Source organism: Eucyclogobius newberryi, unplaced genomic scaffold, assembly GCF_026437365.1.
Source record: "Eucyclogobius newberryi isolate DKJ021-1_F unplaced genomic scaffold, fEucNew1.0.hap1 SCAF_1, whole genome shotgun sequence".
Lineage (NCBI taxonomy): Eukaryota > Metazoa > Chordata > Actinopteri > Gobiiformes > Gobiidae > Eucyclogobius > Eucyclogobius newberryi.
Window position 1 is genome coordinate 32,385,631 of NW_027315723.1, and position 20,834 is coordinate 32,406,464.

The following is a 20,834-nucleotide window of genomic DNA, read 5'->3' on the forward strand; positions in this document are numbered from 1 at the left end:
TTCCCACATTTAGCTGATTTTTATGCCGTTTTGGCCCTAAGTTCTCCTCACAACAGTAAAAATGGCGGCTGTCAGGATGATGGTCCCAGCCACTCCTCCGATCAGAGCTCCCAGAATCCCCCTGTGGATGTTCAGGCGCTCACACCTGTCGCCCGTGTAGAAGGTGCTCTGAGTTGAGGCACATCTAAAAACAACATACCATTGTTTACGACATTAAAATTATTTGGAAACTTAACGACTGAGGCATCAAATATTTGCTATTCAAATTCTTATTTACATCATGCTGCAGTGGCACTGTGCTATTTTAAGTAACTATGGTAAAGATCATACATTAATTTGATTGACATATGAAGAAAGAATACAAAGCATGTTAAGAAAGCCAGTTGTCTCTCAAATAACTGAACATTTTAGTGGAATTGTGGGAACATGGATTTACAAGTTAAAGGCAACTTAACTATATATCAAAAGCACGTTTTTTTTTTACTTTTTTTGCACTCAAAAACCCGTTTGCATCTCCACAAACCTAACTCCTACTTTGCCTCCTCCTGCTTGGTTCCATCGAAATATTGTTTCTTTAGCCGTGATATCCCACAGTAGTAGTAGTATAGTATAAAACTTATCAATCATAGAGAATTCTCCAAAGTTCTGCAAAGTTACTGTTGCTTTAATATAAACCACGATAACTAATTCTACTGCGTACAATAAAATCATTCAAATAAACTAATTTGAGTGTGTTTGTAGTTATTGTTGTTGACCTGCAGGCGGCGATGTCCTCGATCTCCACACACGCTCCTCCGTTCAGACACAGCTCTGGGTGGCAGGCGCTGACAGCTCGGGCCTCCCTGGGCTTTGGACCACCGGGTCGGACTGACTTCTCTTTCCCTTCACTGGAAGCACAGGGTTTCACCAGAACCTCTGTCTTTATCAGGTGAGTCAAGTCTAAAAAAAAAAGGCTGTCATTCATTCATACAATTTGGATTTAAATAATTTTCACCTAAAATAACCTGAATAACATGAAGATATGAATATGTTCTGAAAACAAAAAAAAGTGTTCAAATCCCCCCTCTATCATGTACCTGTGTTTCTTAACTCATTATAAACCCGTTTGCTTTTATATTTTCTTGTTTTATTCATTCCAAAACTATCACACTGAAGAACTACTAACATATAATTGTCAAATACTATTCAATTTAGCCTTTCTTTTAAATGTGAACTCATTATTCCCTGGCAAATCTGTCCCGTACCTCTGCTTAGGAAACACTGTGGTAGAGTGAATTTGTTGTGTCGCGGGACGGATAACGTGACGCATCTTTGAGTGTGCCATTGAATACACTATTATTAGTACTCGTGCTTAAACAGTATAAGATGTAGTTTAGCTCGCCGACCAAAGCGGTTCAGAGTGTGATACCGTTGAAGTCGACCGTGAGGATGAGGTCGTCGTTCTTCAGGAAGCTGCGTCGGAGCAGGTGATTGTGGGATATGAACGTGCTCCATCCGTATTCGGGCCCCCGGTAACAGTTACAGGAGGGGTCGAGTGGGGCACCTGAGGAGGCCGTGGGGCGGTTCCAGCGAGGGTTCGAGTCTGAACAGAAGAGCAGCACACAGTCACTTTGCAGTACTGAGGACCATTAAACATATGCACTGCTGCACTGCTTCTCTGCCCGTCTCCATGGAGATGTCATTGCTTTGCCCGGAATGTCCCTGGAATTGAGACAAGCAAATGATGCTCCCAGGCCACGTTTAATTTGAATTTTATTCAAACAATGTGGGGGAGAAAAGGAAAAAAGGAGAGAAAGTAGCTACTGGTCAAATCTTTGGAGAGGCAACCTCCTTCACAGTACAAATGCATGTTTAAGATACTTTTTGACATATTTTGTTTTTGTTTACTTAGCTATAACTATAACTAACATACCTAGATCATTGTTGAAAACTTTAAATCTAAAACAACTTAATAACTTAAACAGATCCATTTTTACTTTTGAGATCTGATCATGGAATTTCATCGTAGCAAGCAGAAGATTTTCCTTTGTGTTTTGTGATGACTATGTGACTTTTTAACCCTGTACACACCTGAGTTGAAAAATGTCAAGTAATTTTTTAAAAAGTACGTGGGTATAAGGGGTAGGTGAAAACGGGAATTTTCTCAGCACTCAAGTATTCATGTACTCAAGAATGAATACATGATGAATGAAACATAATATAACCAATAGTACCGGGAAACAAATGATTCGAAAACATTGTTAATCCATGGGAAAAAGCTCATAAAAGTCAATTTTACACAACATGTTCCCTGAAGTACTCGGGTATTTTCATTGTTTTATCTTCACCCCTCAACAACAACAATCCTTCATATAAATGCCCTCTCTCTCACCGCCATCATACTGCATAAGCTGTAATATTACTGATGCCTAAACCTGCAAACGCACACAATCAAACCTATACAATTTAAGGCCCACGGGCTAGATCAGACCCTCCAAACGATCTGATTCGGCCTGCGGCTCAGCTTAAATATTACAATATATATTTTATCTTGTTTACTGGTTTAGACCTGGTTTGGTCTTGGTTCACGCCTGGTTTCATTTTGGATTAGGTCTCCTTTTAGTTCTGGTTTTAAGTTGTAATATGGTCCTACATTGAGACCATTTTTGTCCTAATGTGGACTTGATTTAATCCAGTGTCAGTCCTTTGTTGGCCCTGGTGTAGTGTGATGGTGAATGTGAATGCACCCTGATCCTGGTTCAGCATTGGGCTGGCAGTTTTGCAGAGTAATGTTGGATAAGCCTTTTGCATTCTATTCTAAGTCCACAGCCCTCCTCAGGAAAGCTTTGCTCTGAGGATTTAGTTGAATAGCCCACATTATAATCTATTCAAACAACTACAGCTCCTCGCTCAATCATTTAAAAATGTCCCTCATGGGTTAAATCATTCTTAAATAAATGTGTCTGTGATTAAAGTGATAAAAAGTGTAGAGACCTGTTGTGAAACTTCGTGTGGACGACATCCTTAGTTTCACATCCGGATCCTGGTCCATGGCCACCACTGTCACCTGTCTGTTTTTAACAGGCCACTCCAACACGGCATCATTCTCTCCACTGCAAAGGTGAAAAGTCACGGCCACATAGTCTGCATACTCCAGAACTCTTCCATTGGGGTACATAGTGACACCAAATCCATATCCCTCTGGATTGTAGAAGCAGTTGCTCTTCATACCTGCCCCAGCTGCAGTGGTGTTCATGAGAGTTTTAAAGTTCCTGATCTGCCAAACAGCGCTGGGACAGACGCTCTCAGTGAGGGTGATGTCGTCTATCAAAATTGCGCCTGTGTGAGTTTCGGTGGGACGGATTCCCTGGAAGACGTAGCGGAACTTCTGTTTTACTTTGAGAGGGACGTGAGCTATCTTCCAGACATAACCTGCATCTCCTGTAAAAAACACGCATATTAGTGAAATTGATCACGTTTGCGTGTAAATATGAAGAGACACAAATACAACATAAGCTTTTTATAGATTGTTTAGTTATTCATGCATTTATTTTGGATTGAATTTAATGATTTTTCCTGCTCCAAGGCAATGTCTTCAGTGTTATTTAATTATACCTGTCTTAGCCCGCATCCGCACGGAGACAAAACATCGATAGTTTCTAAAACGTTTTCCGTAAACATGGAACCGTTACTTTAAATGTGTGCATCCACACTCGTGGACACAAGACTCCGGAAAACATTGTAATACATATGCCAGGTTCCTTGGTGGCGCTGTTGAAAAGTAAAACAACAACAACACAAAGTGCGTGGGTTGTACTCAAACAAAACAGACATGTCAGCTTCAAGTGAAACGCATAGAGAAAGTGTAGTTATAGAAAAGGCTGGTGAGCTCTTTGTGCTTGATTTCGTGTTCAATTTCGCGGCCGTGCGATAATAGACCTCTCACCAGCTTGTGGCGCCCGGACCTGATAATAACTTCAAAGTCTAATAAGTTACACCCTTATAGTCAAGTGTTAACTGTAAATTCCCATTAAATACCCCAGGCCAAGGTTAAAACATAAGCCTAAGATCTAAACATGTCCAGGTCTACTGTGCCTTGTCTTTGTCCATATAAGCTTCTATAGGAAGCAGGTTACATAGTTTAATATATAGTGGCTGATGTATATTTTTTATGATTATTAATTCCACCAAAGTGTGTGGGTGCAGTACATGGGGGTGAGACTGGGGAAGGACATGCAGTAAATTGTCAGGAGCCGGATTTGAACTCAATCAGTAAAAATGTCACCCCTGAGTATGAAGCAAAGTTCTGAAACTTAACTGAAAAAATAAAAAACTGACTTACTTGCCACTAGTGTGAGGTTAGATCTTAATAACCTTACACTAGAGGAAAGTTTTAGCTATGTAGCTATGTTTTTATTTCATTTTGAAAATGAGTGTTGTCTTAATCTTTGTGAATTATCTTATGCACTATGGTGATGTATAAATAACCTTAAAGGAGATTTTATTGAAAACAAAATTAACATGTGCATCTCTACTGTTTCCCACGGCACTTAGTACGTTTTAGAGGAAATTACAGAGGTTAATAATAAACAACTGGAAAGTTTTCTCAGAAATGCTAGGTAGCTATGCAGTTGTAATGATCGTGATAAGACGAGTCTGGCTATGATTGATGGACTTAAAGCTTCTCAGACACGTCGGAGGAATTCAGAAAGGAGTGTTTTTGATGGTCTAAGGGAGAGGACTTTCTAACCAGGATTCAAACTAGCGTAAATTAAGCTAAATTTAACTTTAAGTATGTTTTTTTTTTATGAGGAACCAATGTTAGAACACTGTTAAAAGCTCAAAAAAGTTGATTTTGCATCCTTCAAATTGACTGAATCTAGTGACCTACATTGTTGGTTAGTACAATCTAATGTTGAGCCTGTACCTGAGAAGCTGTGGACCTTCTTGAGGCTCGTGACGTTGCCTGTTCCATCATCCGTGCGCACCCACAGCACCAGCGAGTCTCCGTCGCCTGCTGTCATCCTGTAGAAGAACTGCAGGCACTGCTCTGAGCGTTTGGGATAGAGAATACGAGACTCTAGCAGCGCACTGCCCCCGACCGCGATGGACGACTTGTCAAACTTCATATAGTAACCAGAATCTACACAAAAGGAAGACATGTCAATCCCCAATTTGAGTCAGTCTTGTTAGTTATTTTCATTGTTTAAAAAGGAAGAAACAGTTGAAAATGCTGTTGTCAGTCATGCCAGTGTTACCTCTGCAGCGGCCGCCTAGGGTGTAGTCCGGGTTTGTCGGGCTGCCCAGGGTCTGGACCCAGTCGCTGCTGTCGGCCTCATTCTGGATCATTCCACAGATGTTTATGAGCTCAAAGGAGCACTGGTCCAGCAGAGTGTGAGAGTTTGCTGCAAATGCATTGAATCCAATCCTCAAAACAAAAGGGCTAATACTCAAGCTAAATAATTGTACCCAGTCCACTCCATATCCGTATGACTTAACCAATCAGAACTTCCAAAAGAAACTGAAAGCTGTTATGACTTCTACAGGCAATTTAAAGCTTCTTTGACCAAAGTCTTAAAACGTTTATTCTCTGGCTTTAACACCACCGTGTAGTTGTATGGTTTTATACTTTTGCTTTGCTTTGACTGGATTTAGGACTTGTGGGATCAAATTGAGCTTATTCAACTTGTATTGATTTGTGTTTGCACAGCACCTCGGAAAACTGTTCTGTTTATGCTCCAGTGGGTTTGTGGGACAACAGCGTTTCTAACAATATATATGTAAATGTATCTAATGAGTAAAAATGCACATTATTTAGATGAATACTTCTACTTGATTATACAACACACCAGAACCCAAGGGACGCAGCACTCACCACAGTCGTACATGCGGTTGAGTCTGGTGATATCGATGGCGCTGAAGTCCTGGCGCTGCCCGATGACCTCGTTGAACTCGGGGATGGTGGTGGTGATGGTGGGGGTGGTCTCGTTCTTGTTAAACGACAGGGGTCTGTAGTGCATGATGGACTCGTAATCGTACGCAGTGTTCAGGTCTGTGATGTAGTCGTCCTCATATTTGTTAAAGTTATGCTCCATTCCTGCAAGAAGCATGTTGTTATTTCACATCAGTAAAATAAAGCTCAAAAAATGCATAGAATCAATTATTTCTTTCTTTCTTATTTATTTATTTATGTATTTATTGTGTGTTAGATTTAAGTCTATATTAGTAGTTATTCATTTATTTTTATTGCATGTTTCTGTTCTTCTGCTGTTCTTGAATCGTATATTGCAAAACTGGAATTTTCCCATTCACTTTCACTTATCTTACGTTCTGTGTTTCTCTCGGAACACCAAAATGTAAAGATATCGTGTTTTCTTCCATGTTCCTGTATTCTCTGGGTTTCTGAGAGATATATTTGTTTCCACACAGCACTATCTTCAGCACTTCTTATCAAACATCTTACTATAGTCCATTTACTATCAGAAAACTGTGTGCACCACAATTTGCTCTACTCCTCAAATATTTTTCCAGGAATAACATGCAAAACCCTTTCAATGGGTCATGTGTAATAATATATGTAAAAAATGTGTGTAATCCCTCATTTCCTTGCAGTTGGTGTAAAATGGCGGCCCGGATGCTCACAGGTACGGGTTAGGTACACAAGTACAGGTGCAGGTGCAGGTGCAGGTGCAGGTGCAGGTACAGGTACAGGTGCAGGTACAGGTACAGGTGCAGGTGCAGGTGCAGGTGCAGGTGCAGGTGCAGGTGCAGGTGCAGGTGCAGGTGCAGGTACAGGTGCAGGTGCAGGTGCAGGTGCAGGTGCAGGTGCAGGTGCAGGTGCAGGTGCAGGTACAGGTGCAGGTGCAGGTGCAGGTGCAGGTGCAGGTGCAGGTGCAGGTGCAGGTGCAGGTGCAGGTACAGGTGCAGGTGCAGGTGCAGGTGCAGGTGCAGGTGCAGGTGCAGGTACAGGTACAGGTACAGGTACAAGGCGCCACACACATGACTCCAGGCCTGGCATCACTGCACTGGCTTATTCAGAGAAGCCAATTTAAAATGTTGTTCATGGTTTTTAAGTCTCTAAATGTCTGTCTCCTTGTTATTTGGGGGAGTTATTGTCCCACCATGTTCCATGTGGCCCTCCTCTCAGCTCCTCCTGGATGTGCCCAGGTCAAAGCTGAAAAGCAGAGCTTTCAGACATGCAGAGCATGTTAGAGCTGCGGCATGTTAAATCTTTATTAAAAGCGTACCTTTTCTCTTTGGCCTTTTGACATGAACTGAGTCATTATTTTCATTAACTTCATGTGTAACTGTAATCTATTGTATCTAATGTGTCAGTAATGCATGTTACTGCACTTGTGTGTGCAGCACTTTGGGAGTTGTACATTTGCCTGCTGTTTACAGCAGTGTGCAGTCACGTAAACAAGGGAAAGTTAGTTTCAGGTGAAACTCTTCTGTGAGGGCAGGGCTTTGTCAGTGCTACGACATGCAGTGTTTAATAGTAGGAGGGGGGCAGCGATACACCACTAGGTGTCTAGTCTGCCAGAAGAAGAAAAAGAAGACAACATCTTCTTAGATTGATAATAACTACCTTTGAAACTGTTTCTATGACAATTTACAGACTTATTTCACTGGCCTAACCCACCTTCTTGTATTTGGTCCCACCAGATCTTGACATAGTCATCCCTGTCGGAGCGAGACTGTTCGTGGAAGAAGCCCAGAGCGTGGAGCAGCTCATGTTCCACAATGGCTTTAGTGTCACAGCGCGCCCCGATGGACAGGTTCTGACCCTGTTTAAAATCCCCCACAAACGACCAGCACCTGAGAGAGGGGCCGGGGAACGGGTTAGTGTCTGTGGACTACACGCTGGGTCTTTTGCAAACAAATAATAATGTAATCCTGTAGTTTAGACCTCTGCAAACATGTTCTGAACAAGGTGGGATTGACAAGTATGAATATCCCTGTAGTTTTGTGATTATTTTGGCAATATTCAGACACTTTTTTAACAATCCATTCAAAATGTGCAACAAGGTGTCAGTAATATTATGGTATAAATATTATTTTTTAGAGATTAAAAAGGTCAGAATTATCACATCATACCTTATTTGTAAAATTGACTTGAAAGTTTGCTTTATTATCAATAATAATCTACATTTGCAAACTTTTTAAAATTTTATTAGATACTCTATATTCTAATGTTGCATATTTCCAACACATCATTGCAGTATTATCTATTTTGTGAAACACCATCAACCTGTCATTCTGAAATATCTGATTATTCAGTCATTTAGAAGTACAAATTGAATCTTGCTCTTGCTTAAATCAAATAAAACCGATTGCATTTACATCATTACGATATAATATTATATATATATATATATATATATATATATATATATATATATATATATATATATATATATATATATATTGCTGCTCACCCGTCCAGTTTGGTGAAGGAGATGTAGGTGCACTCTCCCTCGTACGGTTTGAAGTCCACACATGACCGCAGCCTGTACTCCTCAAAGGCCTGCAGTATCACACCTTTGGCATTCAAGTCTGAAACGTGACAGATTTTTAAGTGTTTTACAACAGCGTAAGGGCTCTAATGCAAAAATACTACTTTATACAGAAGACTAGACACTAAAATAAAAATAAAAAAAAACAAAAAAACAGATTTACACAGATTGAGACTTTAATCTGTTGTTAATCTGAACTGAAAAGATCAACATTGTCTTATCTGATTATGTTTCCATGGTGTGTACATTTGTTTATTAGCAACTAGAACCAATATGACGGCAGGCGGCCAAAAAACGAAATGAATAGACAACGCAATGTGAGCTGTAAAAGTGTGTGCTTTTCTGGGCTGAAGTTCAAGTGATGCACAAGCAGTGAATGAACAGCCAAATAAAACACAAAAGGGCAGTAGCATTACGTCTGGACCTTTGTTGGTGGACATCACATCACAGGCTTTTGTTTGTTTTATTGAATGAATTATTGGCAAAACTATAACCGAGCATATGTCGCCCACCTCTTACAACGTTTTTTATTCTGTTTACAATAAATCCAAACATGAAAAGTGATGATTTACCTAAAGAGTCCGTCAGAATGTAGGGAATGGGGAATTTCCACCGCTTGGTTTCATCCACAAGTGCATTCCTGTCGTGCTGCAAAAAATATGGTGAAATTACAAATAGGCCTGTTCAAAAATAAACAACGATGAGCTTTGATAGACTCACACCACCAGCGATATCTCCCTCTGACAAGTCCAAGCCTAAACTCAAACATGGAGACGTTATAGGACAAAAGCAGGCCCATTGTTCAGGATAATGCTGTTGCTGTATCATTATTCACCTTTGTTGATTTCAAGTATGTCATCCCTTAATTCTCCTGCATCTGCGTCGTCACCTGTGTGATATTCATGGGTTAGCACAACACGAAATAGCTGCGGAATTATGGATTTAGCAACCAAAGCTAACCTGACAACGTACGGAACGCTTGCACCTACAGGGACAGAAAACAGGTTTTACGATGCGTTAGCGGCATTATGTTTCTGGAATTAGCTGGGAAATAAATCTAATCAAAACAGACAATTGCTCTACCTTTAGAGTGACAAAAACACAGAGGAAAACGGCAATCTTCATGTTGGTATCCGCTCGAGAAACGTGAAACCGACGCGGCAGTAAACATCCCCATAAAGACTGGTAGAACTTTGCACTTCCAAAGCTTTTAATATGTAACAGAATTTGACACGCACTCAAGGCTATGATGATGTGTACCATAACAGAGTGGGATTACTGTGTTAACTTATTTATGTCAACTTCTTATCTATACAATGTTAACCACCTGTTTGTGTCCATGGATGTGATACTGTTTTACCTGCAGTATGGTAACAAACATGTGAAGCAGGGTTAGTGGCCCATCAAACAACACGCCGTTTAGATAAATGGTTATATATCATAAAATAAAGACAAGAAATCAAGAGTGCACTGGGGAGAACAGGTGACTCCAGGATGTCTTCAGGAGCAGGCCACAAACATCAGCATTTACTTTTTCACCAAGAACATTTGAATAATTCACATGTCTTTTCCTCTTTTCTGGTGCATTTTAGATGTAATTGTTTATTGTGTTGTACAATTTAGTATACATTTATTTTTATTTGTATTTAGTCAGCCCAATTTTGTATCCATGCCTTTTTTTATTTACATTTTGCTATTTTATTTGTTGTTTCATGTTGCACCTTATCACTGAATTAAGTTCCTAGTTTGTGAATCTTGTTTTTATTCAATGGCAATAAAGCTTTTTCTGATTCTGATTTGTCGACCAGCTGCTGTATTTGAAGATAAGATCGAGTTTTAAATGAAGTGTGCACCAGAGCATGTGCCCCTGACCTGCAGCAAACCTATAAATGACAAGGTCATTTCCACTGATTCATGAACATTTACACAGCTCTGGCAATAGTTGCCAAAAAAAAGTATTTCGTTTATAGTGTTAGTTTTTTGACAAAAAAATATAATTAGTTTTAGTCCAGATTTAGTGTCAATATATATATGTATATATATAGTTTTATATATATATATATAGTTTTAGTCAACAAAAATGACTATATATATATATATATATATATATATAGTTTTAGTCAACAAAAATGTCATGTTAATTTAATTGCCAAAAACCACAATAGTTTTAATCAAACAGAAAAGACATATTGTAACTATGATAAATTGTGTTTCTTGGTTATTTGAGCCTCTGGGACTGAAAACTGGAACTTGGATTAATACTTTTGTATTAATTTAAGTTTTGTATACTGTAGTTGACAAAAAAATATTTGTTGTAGTTTTAGTCTTTATGAAGAAAAGAATTTAGTTTTTATTCGGCAGAAATGTGACATTGACAAAAATATTGACAGAAAAATATTTTAATCTGCAAAATGACCTGCAATACATTGACGGTTGGCGGTGGCCTCTAGCCACCGCCAACATTCTAACTGGATTACTCTCATCTGCTGCTACGTTCCATCTCCTCCTCGGACTATCACTCCCACGCCTCCAGGCCACCGCTCCACCAACTTCTCGCCTACTCACCTACACCGCTGCTGACCTTCACCTCCTCAACCATAACCACCGTCTCCCAGCTGCTGCTGCCTCTGCAGCTAGCTCAGCTGGGATCCTTCGCCGGCCCCGCTACATCCACAGGGGCTCTGGTCTCTCCCATAACCAACACTCCAACGACGGCTCACCTATCCCCTCACTCTGGACTAGTTTTCGCCCCCCTGTCACCCCCACCTGCCGCACTGCCAACCTCAGCAACCTCCGCCCCCCCACCCCTGCGCCCCCATCCATCTCCGCGCCCCCATCCATCTCCCTTGCACTGCTGAACTGCCGCTCCCTCGCCAACAAATCACCTGTTATATCTGAACTGCTACTGGACAATAACATTGATCTGCTTCTCCTCTGTGAAACATGGCAACAGCCCCTGGACTTCTATGCTCTCAACCAAGCCACTCCCTCCAACTACACTTACACTGCCAAACCCCGCCTCTCCGGGCGTGGGGGAGGTCTTGCTGTTATTCATAAAAAATCTACATCCATCACTGAACTGAACCTCAACCTTCCATCCATCTCATCATTTGAATACCTCGCCTTCTCCCTCCCCAACTCTATCACCGCTATCCTGATCTATCGTCCCCCAAAGCCCCACCCCTCTTTCCTCACTGAATTGTCTGAACTCCTCACCATCGCATCCTCTCTCTCTGCCCGCCTCCTACTCACTGGTGACTTCAACATCCACATTGACTGCCCCAACGCCCCACTGACATCCGACTTCCTCTCTCTCCTGGACTGCTTCCATCTCACCCAACATATTGACTTCCCCACCCATACCAAAGGCCACACTCTGGACTTAGTCTGTTCCTCTCTCCTACCCATATCTAAGCCCCACCCCCTCCCCTTCCCACTCTCTGATCATCTCTGCATCCTTTTCTCCGCCCCCCTACCCTCGCCCCACAACCCCAAAAAACGCACCATCACCTACCGCAATATCAAGTCAGTCAACCCCCTCACGCTCTCCCAGCTCATATCCTCTGCTTTCCCCCCTGACTCCCCCCCCTCTTCCCCCGACGACTATGCTGTCATGCTCAACACCACCCTCTCCGACTCCCTTGACTCCCTAGCCCCCTGGAAAAACTCCTCCGTCTCATACATCAACCCCGCCCCCTGGTACACCCCTGAACTCCGCACCATGAAGCAGACTGGCCGCCAACTCGAACGACTCCTCAAAAGAACCCGCCTCACCGTCCACGCCGAAGCTTTCAAATTACACATCTCCTCCTACCGTGACGCTCTCCAAGCCGCCAAATCTGCCCACCTCTCCACCCTCATCAACAGCTCCCACCGGAGCCCTCGCACCCTGTTCTCCACCGTCAACAAGCTGCTCCAGCCACCGGACATCACTCCACCCTCCTCCCCTGACCTCTGCAACTCTTTCCTCCTTGCCTTCAATGACAAAATTTCCAAAATCAACAGCTCCATGACTGCCGTCTCCATTAACTCCATCACCACCCCCACCCCTGCCCCCCCTCCTCTCCCTGACCATCCACCCTTCCCTGCCCTCACCACCTTCTCCTCTGTTAACTCCTCTCATATCATAGACCTCATCACCGCTTCCAAAACCACCACCTGCTCTCTCGACCCCCTCGCAACGAATCTAACCAAGGCCTGCCTCCCTGCTCTCATCCCCCATCTCACCACCCTCTTCAACCAGTCTTTATCCCTCGGCCATGTTCCTTTCATCTACAAACTGGCCTCCATCACCCCCATCCTCAAAAAACCCACCCTAGACTCCGCCAACCTCTCCAACTACCGCCCCATCTCCAACCTGCCGTTCCTCTCAAAAACGCTGGAACGCATCGTCGCCGCCCAACTTCACACCCACCTCCAGTCAAACAACCTCTATGAACCCCTCCAATCTGGCTTCCGCCCACTTCACAGCACTGAAACAGCCCTGGTCAAAGTACTCAACGATCTCCTCACCTCTGCAGACTCCGGGGCCCTCAACATCCTGTTACTACTAGACCTCAGCGCAGCCTTTGACACTATAAACCATTCCATCCTCCTACAAAGGCTGCGCCAACTGGGTGTTGAGGGCTCTGCACTTGACTGGCTCACATCCTACCTCACCAACAGGCAAGAGTTCATTTCCCTCTCCGGTCACTCATCCACCCTCTCCCCAGTAACGCAGGGGGTCCCCCAGGGCTCAGTCCTCGGCCCCCTCCTCTTCATCTGCTACATCTTCCTCCTTGGTTACATCCTCCGCCAACTCAACCTGGACTTTCACTGCTACGCTGACGACACCCAGATATACCTCACCACCAAATCCACCCAAAACCCTCCCCTCAGCCACATTGAAACCTGCATCTCTACAATAAAATCATGGCTCACTCTCAACTTCCTCAAACTGAACAGTGACAAAACAGAGCTCCTCCTCATTGGCACCAAATCCACTCTCAATAAAACTGGTCCCTTTTCACTCAGCATCGACACCTCGACCATCACCCCCTCTACCCTGGTACGCAATCTCGGTGTCATCATGGACCCCACCCTCTCCTTCACTCTCCATGTCAGCCACATTGTCAAGACTTCATACTTCCACCTCCGCCGCATCGCCAAAATCCGACACTGCCTCACCCTCCCCGCTGCTGAATCCCTCATCCATGCCTTACTCTCCTCCCGCCTCGACTACTGCAACTCCCTCCTCACTGGCATCTCCTCCCATTCCCTCCATAGACTCCAAATGGTCCAAAACTCCGCTGCCCGCCTCCTCACCCACACCCGGTCCCGTGAACACATCACTCCCGTTCTCCGCTCTCTCCACTGGCTCCCCATCAAGCAGCGCATAAACTTTAAAATACTCCTCCTCACCTTCAAAGCTCTTCACCACCTTGCCCCCCCCTACCTGTCTGACCTCCTCATCCCCCACCGCCCCACCCGAGCTCTCCGATCCTCCTCCTCTCTCACCCTGACTGCACCAACATCCCGACTCAAAACTTTTGGCGACAGAGCATTCTCCCGAACAGCACCCCAACTCTGGAACTCCCTCCCCCAACCTGTCCGCCACTCTCCCTCACTCACAACATTCAAATCCCGCCTAAAAACATACCTCTTCACCCAAGCCTATGACCTCCCCTACCCCTAGCCTCCTCTACCCCATTGCCTACTCTTCTACCCCCTGTTACATCCCCATCTTTTTCTCTCTACTTCTTCTGTCTTGTTCATTTTATCTGTATATTAATGTGTTCTGTACGTGTTGTCCCCCCTGTCTGTAAATACCCCCCCTTTTTTATTATGTTCAGCGTCTTTGGGTCACTGAAAAGCGCTATATAAATAAAAGTTATTATTATTATTATTATTATTACTTTTGACTTGAATCAAACTGACTTGGAACTGTCACTGGTGGATAGTCTTTAGTTACATTTACCTGAGTAACTTTTTGACTTTTCTGACACTATACTTTAAGTTGTAAATGATTCGTATTTAGTTTGAAGCAACAGTACTTTATTCTTTTGGAATCTGAAAGAATCTGTGCAATCTGTGTAACGTTTTATGAAATCATAAATCATTACCATTTACCATTGGCCTGATAGTTTGGGAGTCTTTATATTTGAATATCTTTTGACTCTTGAATGAATGCACATGGTCAAAGTCTACTGTAGTTATCATGTTTATGCAGAACATCATCTCATATCAGTGATGGCAGAGTAATAGTTGATAAGAGAGGGCACTGATCAAACAAGAACTGCTGTGGGGCATAAACTAGATTTACCATTATGTGCACCACTGCAAATGACTTTAACTTGTTCTTCTGGATCTAATGGATTGGACTGTCTGGGGATGAATAATGCAGACATTATGATCATAAATGTGTCAGTTTGCACTCTACTTTGCAATAGAATGTAGTGAGCAAATTGTCTTTATCCAGAGGCACGTACAACATTTTTGGCTGAATTAAGGCTCCACATATTTACACATTTATTTCACATTTGTTTGCAAATGAATAACAACAAAGTACTGGAAAATGTACTACACCTTTTTGTAAATCTTTATTTAATCATATTACGTTTTAACCAATAAGATGTTTAATCCACACATTGTTTCATGCAACTTCACAGTCCCAATAACTCAGAAGACCTAGAAATAAAGCTTTGTAAGAAAAGAACTGGAATTGTTGGTCGTGCAACTGAAAATAAGTGACGTTTACTTTTGGCCTTTTCCTTCACTCTGTGGGTTTGACTGGCACTTCTGTCTTGATCATTGACGAAATATCTGTGAAAATTGTCAAAGGTCAGTCAAAGGTCATCTCCAAGTGTCTCCACCATCACAGACCTTCAAAGTCGATGAAGATGATGAGGTCGTCGTTCTTCAGGTAGCTGCGTCTGCGGAGGTCAAAGTGTTTGACAAAGTTCCTCCAGCCCCAGGACGACCCTTTGTAACAACCACAGGCGGCGTCAAAGGTCCCAACTTTGGAAGGGTTGTCCCACAAGTACTTTCCATCTTCAACTGTAAGAGGAGGAACGTTTAAGAACATTTAGTATTGTATTTATCAGGTTCTGCACATTACCAAATTGAGGAGGTGGTGTAACATGGAACAATAATGTGCAATGACATTATTGCAACAAAGAGCATCTTTTGAGAAGTATTAATAAGAATTGTGTGGCCATAATAAAACAAGATGCGCAGTAAATCTGTATTTCTAAAAACGACACTGCATATAATGGAAACAGACTTGTGCCAAATGGATAACGCCACGTCATCTGTTTATTTCTTTGTTTCTTTGCTTGAGTAAGATCAACAAGTCGTACAAACATGACATACTGCTGAGGTCTGTAGTTAAACTCCGGGCTGTGGACATCCTCAGTTTGATATCCGGGTCTTGGTCCATCACCACCAGAGTTGCCTGTCGGTTCACTGCAGGCCACTGCAACACCACATCATTCTGCCCACTGGCCAAGAAGAAGTAGAGCGCTGTGTAGTTCCCGGTGTAGTCCGTGTAGTTGGACAGGGGCGCGACGCGCACCCCGTATGCGTAACCCTCCGGACTGTAGAAGATGGGGCTATCCATGGTGTCCCCGCGCTTGGCTGTTTCCATGATTCTGGAGAAGTTGGGTATGGTCCAGACAGCGTTAGGACAGCGCGTCTCTGAGAGGCTGATGTCGTCCAGGAAGAGGCCCCCTGCTGACGTGGAAGGGTCACCGCGGACGCCCTGGAATGCATAACGGAACTTCACGTCCACCTCCAGCGGAACATGAGCGATCTTCCAGGCAGAGTCTGATACAGCTGCAGTGCAAACAAAATATACAGAATATTATTAGAGCAACCAATATGAAAGTAGTACTTTATACTTTTTGCAGGCTGAGCAGCGTTTGCTGAACGCCATGTGTTTCAACTTCCTGTTGTGTGCAACATTTTGAAGACTCTTTTCCATTGAAAAAAATGAATTTAGTTTGACATTGTTAATTGTTATAGCAACAGTCTTAATAACTCATCATTCTGAAACCCATGGATCCTACCAAAAATAAATGTCAAGCACTCACCAATATTTCATGTTCTAGCAACAGACATGAATATTGAATTATTGACTGAAGGTTTCTAGATAAATAAATAACAACAAAGTGAATTATTGTCTTTGTTAAATATGTACTTTTTGTATGTGTTGATTAGAGGTTGATTATAATTTTAAAATGTAATTATTGTCCTATAGTCTCCTCGCCCTAGTCCTAGTCGACAGCCCTATACTTGACAATAGGATATATATGTTACTTTGTAAGAATGGAAATGGCTGTGCTTGAACTAAAGTTAGTATTGTTGTATTGTCTAGACCTGGTTCTAAGTCATTTTGTCTTGTCATTTACCAAGAACATTGGACCACCATCTATTTGTCAAATAATTGAATCCATTATATGCATTTTCTCCTCATATTACTTTATCTTCAGCATAAACAAGCTTTCATTCCTGAGTCTATAAAATGTTGATTCTGGCAAGTGCATTAGTGTCTTCCTGAAATAACTTGAATTTGAATATGAGCGCAGAGTATTTTATTTTTCAAATCAGCGTTCCCTTGATGCAAAGCTCTTCCTGTCAGAGCCAGTCTACAACAGGCTGCTCCAAACCTGTAAAAGTGTGTATTTTCTTCATTTGTCTGACTGTTCCTGTGCCGTCGTCCATCTTGACCCAGATCACCAGCCGGTCATGAGCGCTTCCTGACATCTTGTAGAAAAATTGCAGACACTGGAAGCTCCTTTTGGGGTACAAGGTCCGAGACTCCAGCAGCGCAGACTCCTGGGCCTTTCCCGTCTGTGTATTGAAGTGCATGTAATACCCGGCATCTAAAACACAGCATTTTTGACACTTAACCAACTCTGCAAATAAGGAAAATACATTATAATTTTTGTGATTGTAAGTTTTCAAAGAGGTTATTGTAATTATTTATTATTTTAGCCATAATTGCACTTATTATTGCACATAATAAAGCTCAGTAGTAAAAGTAAAATTGTCAAACTGGGATAAAATTGTAAAAATAAATTAGCAAATACCTAAATATATTATCTTAACTGCGTTTTAGTAACATGAGCGGTCCCACCTGCTGTAGGCATATCATAGGAGTTACTAAGTGTGGGGAAATTCCAATCGTCCAAATTCAATACTCACTTAATCACCACTGTTTTTTTGTTTTTTTTGTAACTGTTCTTTTTTGTAACTGTACTTTCACTTAAAGTCTATATGACAGGTTGGACTCCATATTTCATTAAAATGTACTGAACACAATTATATTTCAGATTTCACTAAATATTTTGCCTATGTGTCCCCATTATACATTTCACAAAAAGGGTCAACCCTTTTTGTGAAATGTATAATTGTACTTCCTGGTTGGACATGGGCAGCAAACATGGCATAGATAGGTAGAAGTAATTCCACAGCTGTTACCTAGCAACCATGCTGTAAATAACAGCCAAAATCCATATCATATGATTTGACCAACAATAATACCATATAACACCTTCATTTTGTTGAATGATAATTTAAACTGTCACAAAAGTGCGTCAGTTTAGTGCAAATCGTCTCTGTGTTTTCAATAGCACGTCGCATGTTGATGACATCACAGAGGGATTCAGTTTTACAACTCAGCTTGACTTCCTGTCATTTCAAACTCTTATTTTTGCTAAATGTCTTCTTAAACTGTAATTTAACAGAAGTAAATTATGATAGGTATTGACCACTATCTCACCAAACTTATAAGTCATAATTAACAGTAGAAATATAGAAAGTGTTAAATGTTTCCTCCAACAGCACAGATAGCAGGTGATCTTACTAGAAGTTCAATATTAGGTCAAACTTAGACAAGAATACGATGTTTCAGCTGTATTACATTATTATTACAGTGTATTTATATAGCGTAGTAAGAATAATAATGTTTTAGCTGTATTATATGACGTGAATATTAGCTGTAAATACTGTACCTCTGCATTGCCCCAGCAGCGTGTGGTCCTCATGTCCAGCCGTGCTTTGGGTGTGGATCCAGTCAGCGTCGTCCGTCAAGCTCTGGATCATGCCGCAGATGTTTGCAAACTCAAAAGAACACTGGTCCAGAAACGTCAACGGTCCAGCTGCAGGGGAAATATGGATTTAGAATTGCATTTTAACATAGTTCAATCATCAAACCAGAACAAACAGGCTCAATCCTCAATAAAACTGAACTTAGCCCACATAAATGTAGAACTTAGATTGAAAACTGACAGAAACTCTATTAAAAATGCAAAATACTAGTGCCACTAGGACGGTTAAGTTACAGGGGCTGAACTTCTTTCCTCAAGGTTCGATTCCCGAGCCAGGCCTTTATTTGTAGAGTTTGCATGTTCTCCTCGTGTCCGTTTAGGCTCAGATGTGCAGATTTCCTCCAACTACAACATGCAACAGGCCAATCCTAGCTCTAACACTGGACCGTCCCTGGACTCTATGAAGGATGGTTCTCGTCCTAGCAAGCCATTCGTGGGTTCCAACTTCCTGTTCTGGGCGACATTTTGAGAACTTTTGCTAATTGAAAACAGAAAGTGTTGTTCTGACTGGCTGTTGGAACAGAGCTCACTTTTCCTCACGCTACAAAGCTTGGAAAACAACTCTAAGGCCAAACACTGCAGGTGAAGAGATGAAAATCTTAGACGTATCAATTTGAAACGTATTCTGTAGTTCATAAATGTGAGAAGAAGAAAAAAGTATTACGAGTGCTTCATCGTGTATTGTTTTCATACGATATGTGCCAAAAATAGCCAGATTTAAATTTCTTGCATCATTTTATTGACTTAATGAATCAGAATTACATCAATAATTCCTTCTGTACGATCTGTTAGAACATTGTGATCGGTGTGTGTAAGTTCTACTTTTAAGAGGTGATCTTTATGTGTCTAGGGGAAACATAAATCTGCATAAATCTATAGATGTAAGTTGATTCAAGTAAATAATAACACATCTTTAGATTCAGATTGGACGAGTTTGTTGTTTCCTGTGAAAGCTTTTAAGATGAGAGATCAAACTGACAAAAAAACAAAAACATGGAATAGAATTACCGTAGTTTTTGCCATTCCACTCAATTTAGGAACAATGCAGGCCTAAAATCTCCTGCCATGGACATAGTGAATGGATACCTTTGGAATGTACCAAGGACTGGACTGGCATAATAACAGGAATTAACGGAAAAGACTAAATTCAAACTTAATTTGGAAAAGGACAATTTGACCCACTCGTGACTCGTTGGGACTTCTATTTTACTTTTAATATGCTGTAACATGCTTTTTTTTGTCTTTTTGCTCTCTGGTCTTACTGTGCTCTGTTATGTTCTGTGTTCTATGTTTATTATTTCTTTAAAAAACACAATACATAAAAAAAAATGAAAAAATTAATAATAATTAGCATAGTTTTGCCTGCAGTGTCTCAACTTAAGACCATGGCGGTGAAAATATAGTAAATATTAGCAGCTCACAGCAGTTGTACATGCGGTTGAGCCTGAGCGTGTCCATCCTGCTGAAGTCCAGGTATTGCCCGATGATGTTGTAGAACTCTGGGATTTTGGTGGTGACGGTGGGGATGGAGGCGTTCTTGTTGAAGGAGAATGGGCGGTAGTGCATCACGGACTCATAATCATACGGCGTGTTCTGATCCGTGATGAAGTCGTCGTTGTATTTGTTGAAGTTGTGTTGAAGTCCTGTGGGAAAGAAGAAGGCTCATGACATGGGCTTAACTTTAACTTTACCACTATTATTAGTATGATTTTGTCTTATGTTAGCTTATTTTTGTTTTATTTTATCTTTTATTTTGTATTTTCTCTTTCCTTATTAATAATATGAGAGGTTCTGTCCATAGGAGTTTTGTTTATAAGACTGTTTCTATTAAGAGTGTTTTTTAAAGCTTCCTATAAGTTATCTGTTCTTTTCTTCTGTATCTATTTGCGTTGCAACACCAAAATTTCCCCATTGTGTGGATCTTATCTTATCTTACACAATCAAATAGTCAAACATTTAACTCAAATTCTATAATCACGTCAACACAATTTTACTTAAAGTTAGTGTAAAGCGAATGCATGTTCAATAACCTTTATGATAAATACTATACTATAAAATATAGACAATAAATCAACTAATAAAAAGTCGTACTTTACTATATGTACTATTTAGTAGGCTCCTTCTTAGCTGGATTAATACAACTATTGTAACTAGTTTTAGGCCTGCTTCTACCACAAGATGTCATATTAAAGGGGCTGTACCCATTTTTGGTTTGTTTTTTTCATCTGTTTTGCCCCATATACAGATATAT

At 41.4% G+C, this 20,834-nt stretch overlaps 2 protein-coding genes across 2 annotated transcripts in view; both read right to left on the reverse strand.

Moving 5' to 3' along the window:
* Positions 1-7: 7 nt before the first annotated feature.
* mep1a.2 (meprin A, alpha (PABA peptide hydrolase), tandem duplicate 2) lies at positions 8-9,323 on the reverse strand. Its single transcript, XM_072450321.1, has 11 exons — positions 9,216-9,323; positions 9,068-9,143; positions 8,418-8,535; positions 7,622-7,797; positions 5,855-6,076; positions 5,238-5,384; positions 4,907-5,122; positions 2,974-3,420; positions 1,409-1,582; positions 756-939; positions 8-184 (listed from the first exon to the last, which is right to left on the reverse strand). The coding sequence occupies exons 1-11, from the start codon at positions 9,321-9,323 to the stop codon at positions 37-39; spliced, it is 2,016 nt and encodes a 671-aa protein (XP_072306422.1). The 3' UTR covers positions 8-36.
* A 5,737-nt stretch (positions 9,324-15,060) lies between these two features.
* Positions 15,061-20,834, reverse strand: part of mep1a.1 (meprin A, alpha (PABA peptide hydrolase), tandem duplicate 1) — an 8,332-nt gene continuing 2,558 nt past the window's right edge. Inside the window, exons 5-10 of the mRNA XM_072444141.1 lie at positions 20,005-20,226; positions 18,488-18,634; positions 17,141-17,356; positions 15,846-16,307; positions 15,357-15,530; positions 15,061-15,296 (exon numbers count right to left, since the gene is read on the reverse strand). Of these exons, the coding sequence (XP_072300242.1) occupies positions 15,247-15,296; positions 15,357-15,530; positions 15,846-16,307; positions 17,141-17,356; positions 18,488-18,634; positions 20,005-20,226 (1,271 nt within the window). The 3' untranslated portion in view covers positions 15,061-15,246. The remainder of the gene's footprint in view (positions 15,297-15,356; positions 15,531-15,845; positions 16,308-17,140; positions 17,357-18,487; positions 18,635-20,004; positions 20,227-20,834) is intronic.

Excerpts from the sequence above, each read along its gene's own strand:
- mep1a.2 (XM_072450321.1), bottom strand. The coding sequence starts at position 9,323 with ATGATACAGCAACAGCATTATCCTGAACAATGGGCCTGCTTTTGTCCT. Across the intron at positions 8,536-9,067 it reads CATTCTGACGGACTCTTTAG|ACTTGAATGCCAAAGGTGTG; the intron begins GTAAATCATCAC and ends GTCACGTTTCAG. Across the intron at positions 6,077-7,621 it reads GTGGGACCAAATACAAGAAG|GAATGGAGCATAACTTTAAC; the intron begins GTGGGTTAGGCC and ends TGCTTCTTGCAG.